The 9,434-nt window shown below is 43.3% G+C and overlaps 1 protein-coding gene across 1 annotated transcript in view; it reads right to left on the bottom strand.

Moving 5' to 3' along the window:
* The window catches only part of T265_08495 (hypothetical protein), a gene marked incomplete at both ends in the record, with an annotated part of 16,599 nt that extends 7,377 nt beyond the window's left edge, over positions 1-9,222 (bottom strand). Inside the window, 3 exons of the mRNA XM_009174309.1 lie at positions 5,997-6,550; positions 6,760-7,022; positions 8,983-9,222. Of these exons, the coding sequence (XP_009172573.1) occupies positions 5,997-6,550; positions 6,760-7,022; positions 8,983-9,222 (1,057 nt within the window). The remainder of the gene's footprint in view (positions 1-5,996; positions 6,551-6,759; positions 7,023-8,982) is intronic.
* Between the last annotated feature and the right edge of the window lie 212 nt (positions 9,223-9,434).

The following is a 9,434-nucleotide window of genomic DNA, read 5'->3' as shown; positions in this document are numbered from 1 at the left end:
GGAGTATCGTTGGTGCTGTTCGGCTTTCAGAATAAAGTGAAGAGTTAGCCCTTTGTCCAGTCCCCATTTGCCATCTTTCTATTCGGAGGCCTTCTTCAAACAAATTGGCAGAGTAGTGCGACAGTGAAGCGCTTGTGTTCCCATTTGGTGTAGCTCTCATCGATGATTATGAGGAAACCAATAGTTTGTTCATCGAAATGCGTCTTGAGGTGTGAAGGCAGCTAGCGTCTTCCCGATAATAAGAGATTTTCTGTGTAAGTATTAGGTATCGGTGTAACAGAGAATACTGCTGATGTGGCATGTGAGTAGTATGCCGTTTTATCGTAACTCCGCCTAGCGTTCAATGGAAGGCGGTTTTTTTTATGGAACTGGTGAAACTGTTTTGCAGCGTTCGTTTGCAATTATGCGATATGGAATGAATATTTACGAAAGTTCAAGAAGATACGTGAGTGTTCATTTTTTAAAAAAAGGTGCATTTTAGACCTTTATTTTCCTGTCCAATAGTTTGTAACTCTTTCATGAGCATTTGCTGATGAATGACTTCTCCTTCACACCGGATGAGATTATCTGAAGGAACCTCGCTAACAACATAACTACCCGTGGCCGGCGAAGTATTTAGCGGCTGTGTATTTTTTAAGTATTTTGATTGTCATCACTCGACCACAATCCCTGTGATTTTGTTCCACAGTAACCTGGCCGGAAATGTGTGCGGACAAAGAACCGTTAGGCTACCACAGGGAGCTTATTTAAGTCGCTCACTGTCGCATCGTTCATGACTTTCACCAATGCCACAGGTAAATTCAGTGTATCAGCCCACCTTTATACTTTACGCCTTATTCGTTAATGAATCTGCCAGAAGATGGTGACTTGCGCTGATTCAAACTAAAGGTACAAACTGGATAGAACTGCATCATAGTTGTCTGTATTGGTGGACGCAATAGCACAACCAAATCATAAAACTGTTGCATAATTATTAACCTAGAGGTGAATGCAGGAATTTCTTGCACCATTTTTGGTCGAGTGAATCATTTCGTTCCTTTGTACACCTGTTGAACTACACGTCCTGAACTATTTTGTTCGTAGGCACTGCTCATGTTGGTAAGCGAACTGAAATTCTGCTACCGACTTCCCTAGTCTATCGTGGTCAGAATTGTCAGTTTTGCACAGTGCATCGGCTGATTCCCTCGCTCTCCGACTCGGATGTCACTTCGCGCGAAGCCGGTTAATGTAATGTTGCCTTCCAATGGGGTACAGTAAGGCCATTACACCTGCTTACCTGAGCGCACCCCTTGTTTGAAAAGTCTGCGTGTTTATTCACCTCTGTTGATATCTGTCTGATGTCCCTAATCGGCCGTCAGAGGATGATCTTATCAAGCATGCAGTCATGTTGTTTTACTGATATGATGGACACAATGTCAAAGTTTCTCGGTTGTTCGTACTCGTGGCACCCGTCCTCGATGGTCTTGATTCTCTCCGGTGGCTCATGTGGTGGGGTTTCAGCAGCATACGGCTCACTGAAGTAGTCCAACATCGCAGCACCATACACGGAATTTTCTTTCCAGCATAAGTGTTGTCACTTCTAGCGTGACGCCGACAATGATTTTTTGTAAGTCGTAATGCACTACTCATACGGATGCTGAAAATTTTTCGACAGCTCACGACCGGTCTCACCGTATTTGGGGCTCATCAGTTAGGTAAGGTTAACGGCGTTAGCTTGAACCAATGAAAATCGGGCGGTGTGTTGGTCGATTTAGCAACACAAGTGAGCAGGAATCAGACGCAGCAATCCCGTGTGAAAGGATGACAAAGAATTCTGAAGCTTTTGGAGCACGACAGGCAAATTTATGCTAGAAAACGTTTAGTCTGACGGCTGAGCATATGTACTGCCAGTGAAATATAAAAAAGAGGGAAACTCGAGCTCACTGCTTCTTTCTCTTTGATATGAACTCACTAGAATGATTAATCCAGGACTGGGGGTGACTGTTCAAACGAAAATGATGTGATTCTCGATGGGTTAGGTAAATTACAGGGTTAACAAGTCCTTTGGACAACCTAAAAACATGGATTAATATAGGCTGGATAGGAACGTGGGATTTTGTATAGATCGGGTCATTGTAGTTTGTGGCAGTGCGACAAAAGGAGGAATTACACGGATTCGTTTCATAGCCACGAACCACTAGCAAATTCTGTTTGAGCTACGATTAGAACTCGTCATCAACGTGGGGGAGCATCAATCACGGAGCGAAATTCATCCTGCTTCAGGTTGCGTCGATGACAAATATGAGGGCGTTTCCCGGGTGAAGCAACAACCTACCGAACGAGTGTCAAAACCCTTGAACGGATAATTTCTAACCTAGATGATAGCCACTAGCTTGCTGCATTTTTGGTGACGTTTTTTCGCGAATATCCACCTCTGCACGTTTGTCCGCCGTCGGCGCCAAGGAATTTTACGCACCATTACATTTTAGCCAATGGCAAACCGTCTGTGACTCCCCATACTTTGTACTAGCATCTAATTTTCCCACATTTTTGTCACTTTAACATTCGAACCCCTACCAACGACCTCGATCTTTCAAATCTGTATTGAGCCTTTGATTTACGTGCAGATGAATCCGGAGTCACATGCTCGAGATAGCTCAGTGGTTTTGACGCGAAATTAGTGACCGGAAGTTTCATGGATCGAACTCGACCCCGGTGACTCGACTGCTCCTGTCTAGGCAGTATTTCTGTCCTCATGCTTTCTTCAGATGGCATAGCGCCGAAAAGATGTTATAGATGAACTATTACATTATTATATATTATACTTCCTACTAACAATGCGTGCATATATCTTGACATATATAGTTGAGGCTAGCAACCTTCCATTCCTCATCTGAGCCTTCATCCCGAGCCAAATCCTCTGTGTCTTGTTTGTATGCATAATCTCTACTATCGTTTGGGTTGTTACATGTAGCTATCAATCAATACGCTCTTTTGCTTGGAGGGGTGTGATAAACGGACTATCAGTTATGGGATTCGACAAGGAACATCATACAGTACACGCCCTACTCTGTGAGAAGTCCGAACTCGAGAAGCAATCACGTGATATGATTGCGCGCTGTTCAACGACGAATGCATGTAAACCGTATCCCCGTTCAACTACCAGTATCACTGTGATACTACTGATGGATGGGCATACGAGTAGCATGTTTTATCGTAAATCCGCCTCACGTCTCTTGGAAAGTGAGGTCTATTATGGAATTTGTGGAGTCGCTTGCATTTGCTTGCGTTTGAGTAACAGTCAATGAATATCCAGGAAGATTCAAGAAGACGCGTTCAAGGAGAATATGGATATTCAGCTTTTGTAAACAAGATGCATGAGAGTTTTGCTCTCCTGTCCAGTAGTCTGTGACTGTTCAGTTGGTGTTTCTCTAATAAAATAAACAACAACGAAGGCCTTCTTTCTTTCACCAGTAACAGAATGATGGTTTTCACTTTCCTGACCCGTTTTTAGCTTCTCTGTAGGTTTGTGAGAGCCGCACTACTGCAGTAACCACTTGTTGAAATAACTTCGGTGTACGTCAACTCTAACGTGTATGATCGAATAAGGAATGGAAACTTCAAGCTTTCCTTGACGTTTAGGAAAAAGTGGTGTTCTGCTCACAAAGGAAGTCATTTTGTCGATCAATACGGGCACTATCCAAACTCCTTCGATCAATACTAATTTGCTTGATGAAAATAGGTAATACTGAAGGACAAGTGCAAATGAGCAGCACTACTGGTGAGCCTTTTCCTAGCTGAAAGACATACTGTGCATGGGTTTTTATGAAATGATCGTCAGCTACTTATGAGTAGTGTTCGTGTGTTGAAAATTCGCTTTTGTCCACTTTCACTCTCCTAACTACGACTTGGTCAATGAAGATATAGAAAGAACCTTATTGAAGACATCCTCTGCACGTCATGGATCCCGGGCGGGAACGCGACACAAAATCATCGTTTTGAACCCGACTACGAAAGAATCCAACGAACCTCCCGACGTAATCCAACGGGAAAAGGTGTAATCAGTGGATCATTGGTTGACTCGATTTCAAATAAATTCTTGTTGTAGCAGAACGTTTGCAACTCGGATACAGGAAGACCGCTGCCAAACGTTTGAACAGGGTTGTACAGCGCGCATCCATATGACTTACCGCGAGCACAGTTTACATGGATACTTTCTATTCACAACTCGGATACAGGAAGACTTAGCGGAAGAACGCTGTCAAACGTTTGAACAGGGTTGTACAACGAGCATCCATATGACTTACCGTGAGCACAGTTTACATGGATACTTTCTATTCCCTTGATCCACGCAACGCGTGTACTTCAAATGTTTGTCGCGATAGTATTGATAGGCAAACATCTTTCCACAGTATTCACATGAATAACCTTCACCGCCTAAGCAAGGAAAGAGGGAATGGGTTCAGTATGCTTGGTAAAACTGGATTGCACACAGAATAAGGTATTCATAATGCTCTTACGCGTTCTTAGGCGATAATCTAGTTGACTTTTAACGAAGTAGGTTGATTTCAAAACCCAGTAGGTGTTCCGGATTCAATGAGAATCATCAGTAGTGCTCGTCTCACGAAACTCCAGAGTCTCAAACCCGCAACCTCCAGGTTAGTAGTTTGAGCATATTCGTCCACGAGTGACTCCCAATAAGGATGTTTCAGCTGTACACTGATTCATGTTTTTTCAGTACAGATTGACCTCATTTACAAAAGTAAATCTCAACTGAAAGTTACCTGACCTCCTCATATTTTCATCAGCATAGATGTAACTGTGTTTCAGAGCATTCACTAATTCGTTTGTAGCTGCTATAGGCACAGCGACGTACGCTATTTGACGACTGTCCTTGTAAAAGACCACCAAAACTAATAATGCCCGCAACGCAATATTGCTGTTCCGTTCATGTCGAGGAGTTTTCATTGGTTAGACCGAAATCGAAGTTCGGTTCAGCGTTCGGAAAGCGGGATTGCAGGGGAAACACTCCATGTTTCAATTCTTTTGTATCTTACTGCTGTCTCAGCCCCAATGCCGAACGTAACAGCTTTGTTGAGAACAAGCGAGTGCAAAAGTTACAAGAGGCCTCGCGTCTTCTAAAGAACACTTTTGACCTTGATCCAGGCTGTCCGATCGGCGTTCGGTGGGCATCATCAGCCGGCANGCATCATCACCCGGCGCAACCACCAACCCATCGCTACGCACTACTACGCTCCCTAAAAACGCACCGATGATGTCCCCTCGATTGTTGATGGAACGCTTGCAATCAAATTGCCCAGCTCAGCAAGCATACCAAAGACCATTTGAGTTAACTGAGCTACCAACATTATCCCCTATAGAAGACCATGCATCTATGAGATACCTGAACACTTATCACCGTCAGCCGTGCTTTCGTGACATGCCTGAACACACGTCGGCCCTTGCTGAATTGATTGATCTCTTGAACGTGCGATCAAAAGCGGGTGTTTCTGGCCTGGAAGCTTACCAGTTTCCCTTCTGGGGTTTGGGTGTCTCAGAAGGTCTCGGCCATTCTGAGATTGTCTTCGGTAATCTGATCTTCCTGACAAATTTCTCGGCTAGTAGTGCACTTTAGACTGTGGCAGTCAGTGGCGGACTCAGTTTCTAGCGTACAAATCTGTTCGAAATGGCTGTTTCAGAAGTTAGAAGCTGTGAAGAAGTTTGTCGCTTAAGGCATCTAACTAAATCAAAGTAACCGCGGTACTTACGTTCATTCTTCAAGCACAGAGTGAAATTAACGTAATGGTTGACAATAAAAGTGGATTTTTTTCAAGACTTTCCACAAATTCCATATTAGAAATAGACGGATTTGATCACAGTTGGTTGCTGCAGACAGGTGGCACTGGAGATGAACACATTTTACGGAGCGGCCTCTGTATGCACTCGCCACTAAACACACGCAGATGTAGCAAAAATACGATTCGTTTATTCTAACTCATGGATGGAATTCAACTTACCATCGAACGATTCCTTTTTATGTGCAGGTGGAAGCTGACCTCTGGGACTCTCACCTGTGGAAGCCACTGACCGATGAGCAGATAGCAACAAGGCCGGCGATTCCTTCTTCTGCCTGTCGAATAAAGCTTTGGTTTCGTTTAAATTTTGTGCTGAGTGGAGATTGAACTGATCCCCGTGTGTTGTTTTTGCTCCCTCCGCGAATCCCTGCCCTTTGACAGCACACAAATACTTGCCGAACTTTTGGTTACATAAATCGACAGCTTGCGTTGGGCACGTGACTCTCGGATGTACTTTATTGAAGGGCTGAAGTTCTTCCGTCCAGCCAGCTGAATTTCTGTTCAGTGATTGCCAACACAGTTGAGCTTTCATGGGATCCATAGCCTTGTTGTGTTGTTTTCTATAGTAAGCTTTTGAAGAACTTGCGTCAAGAATGGGTCCTTTGTTCAAAGGTATTGCAGGGAGCCCCTGGTGAGGACCGGTGCATGAAAGACTTTCAGCTGTTTCATTGAACGCATGGTTTGCTGAGAAGTCATTGCCCAGCTGATTGACGCAGCTGAAATAGCAAAATGAGAGGACTCTCGGTAGAAGGCGACAACAACAATATCAGTAATATCAGAAAACCCAAAATACAAATGAGAATTATGATAGCATGATAGAAAAAAATGCACTAAAAGTGACAATTGCTCACAGGTTTCGCATGCAGCACCTCTGGTTGAAATGGAATAAGTTAAAAAAAGTGGGACCATAAGGTCTTCAACTTACTTCAAGATCAACTCCTCACCAGGTAGAACTTTTCGTGTGGCTCGGAAAAATACATGTTTCCTTTCCTGACACCCAACGGCCTGGGGAAGCGGTCCTTTGAAGAAAGGGCTTTGACCTTGGGAAATTTCAACCTGAACTAGATTTGGGCTTTTCGTTTCATTCAGCTGAGGTTTGTGGGACTCTCCATGAACCAGGGACATCCACTGAAGACCGGGTGATAGGCCGCTGGGCGCAAGTTTGTACCGGAAATTTCCGTGAAGACTCTAAAATTCACAGAGCGTTTTTCACGGTAAGGACCTTTAACTAACTAAGATGCTCCTAACTTCCACAGACCTGCACAAGAACGGCTGGAAGTGATTTGTTCACTATTCACCCCCCAGTAAGTCATTAAATATAAAACAAATTTCGGGAATTTTCGGATAGCGTGAAGTGAATCATTACTGAAGAGTGCGTCAAACTTTCTACCCTCACTTCACCAAGTGAAGTGTGCCCATCATAAGTGAATTAGGAAAGAGAAAACAAAGGTGAATGGATAGCGTGAGTGAATCATTACTGAAGAGTGCGTCAGACTTTCTACCCTCACTTCACCAAGTGAAGTGTGCCCATCATAAGTGAATTAGGAAAGAGAAAACAAAGGTGAATGTGAAACTTGATTTTTTTGGAGAAAACTCAATCAGCTTGGGTTATTCATCGACACGGGTCCAATATTCAAGAAAAACTCAATCAAATGGCCGCTGATTACTTGTCTGGATCAAACAATTTTGTTACACACTTTTCACCACCAAAAGAAATTACAGCACCAGCTGCTGTCTTTGGGTCTCATGAAGCGCGTCGTTGCTTACTTTGCGACACTACAGCTTCCAAAAAGAGACCATACTGGAAATATTTCAGAGAAATTCAAGCACATGAGGAGCAAATAAACCATATACTACTGCTAAGTGTGATTAAGTATGAAGGTCAATCATTGACTGAAAGAAATGATTGCTCCGGAACAAGAAAAACTCTGTACGAACTGGAACGATGTGAGTACCACTTCTACGATACCGCATCTGCCAACCTGCACCCCCACTTGATGGCACTTGAGACGCCGGAACAGTACAATTTAGGTCTACAACAGGTGCGTTTTGGGTCATTCCTCAAAAAACAACCCTCCGAGCAAAATCATTCTTTGCGGCAGAAATTTCTTCCGAATTTTGAAACTTCCTCACAAAAAACTCATAATTTTTGTTTCAGGAGCAGAGGCTTTGTGATGAGAACATGGGAGCACTCTGATTGGCCAATCACAGTGGAGAATACCGAATTAGTTGAAATGACAATCTGGCATCTTGATAAGTTACCTGAGCCCTAAGGGAAGTCATTTATATACTTGGCTTATCGTTTGTAAGGACGTTGGTAAAACGACCTATCTTCCAAAAGGGGAGACACCGAATGAATGTGATGGAGAGAGAATAATACCACGAATGGAGAATGCTGTCGAATACGATGGGTCTGTAGAGATATAAGAGAATCACCGACGGCGAAGCACAAAAGCAAAAATAATGGTCAGACATGACATTCGTAAAGACAGCTTTGAAGTCTTCGATAGCATACATTCCACAGTCAAACCTTAGTACCTTTTGATGTTGATTGTGATGTGATGTCATACCACAGGTTACGTGATCAATTTATTGAATGCTGTGTTCTAAGTAGGCTAAGTGAGCTGGGTTGTCAGTTAACATGGACTGGAGGCTTCTCGGGAGGCCAGAACATTTAATTAATCAATCAAAGTGTCAACATCCGCTTCCCAGGAGATGCTGAGTCAGTAAGTGAAAAGTAGACCAGGGTATTTCTACTGTTCGTATTATTCATTTCACTAGACTAAAACCTAGTAAAAAAAACAGCTCAATGATAGCAGCCTAGACTTGACTTTCAATGTGAGAACATAAATTCAACTGATCTTTATGGATGAAAATCTCTGAGTGATTCAAGGTCGTGGACGCAATTATAATATTCAAAGGAAGAACTTGGTGAGACGTTCTTTAATTTCTTTTACTTCGTTCTCTTTCTCGAGGAAACGGAGCGGTTTTCCTGTTCCGCGATGTCCAATCTTCTAGGAAGGAGATTCGAACCACTCGTCTGGTATCTACGGTTGGCAACTGAACGTACTGCTGTACAAGAAGTTAAACTCCCTCAAAAGACAATTAGCTAGGGTTCGTTTTACCAGACTTGCTGAACTACAGATACCTTTTGTTCAATTCCTTGTTCTGTTTCGAATTTTGTCTTGCAAAGTAACCATGGACCGAAATATGTTCCTTCTTCGATAGTCCTCTGTGCGACAATACGTGGTCTGCCCGTTCCGTTGGGAGCGCAGACAATAGCGACTGGTTCCTTTTCTGTGCTATCAATGTTTAAGCTTGGCGATTCATGGCGCATTGAAGCTCCAGTGACCAAGAATTTTCCTGCTAGGGTTTCTTGGATAGACATCGGGGTTCTACGCCTGACCTTTGACGGCATATGTTTGGTATCTGTAAAAAGAAGAACAGTTTTGTATTTTGCGAAACGATGTGACGCTGTGTTGCTTGACAGTCCGAAACCTTGATTCTATGAGCCCGAATAGGGATGTTTTCGCCTACCTTATATGGACACTACGCTGAATATGTCAAGCCCCAAACTGTGCTCAAAAAATGCTATCATTC

Source organism: Opisthorchis viverrini (genome assembly GCF_000715545.1).
Source record: "Opisthorchis viverrini unplaced genomic scaffold opera_v5_224, whole genome shotgun sequence".
In the NCBI taxonomy this organism is placed as follows: Eukaryota; Metazoa; Platyhelminthes; class Trematoda; order Opisthorchiida; family Opisthorchiidae; genus Opisthorchis; species Opisthorchis viverrini.
The sequence above is the reverse complement of the archived record's forward strand: the minus strand, read 5'-3'. Positions and strand labels throughout refer to the sequence as shown.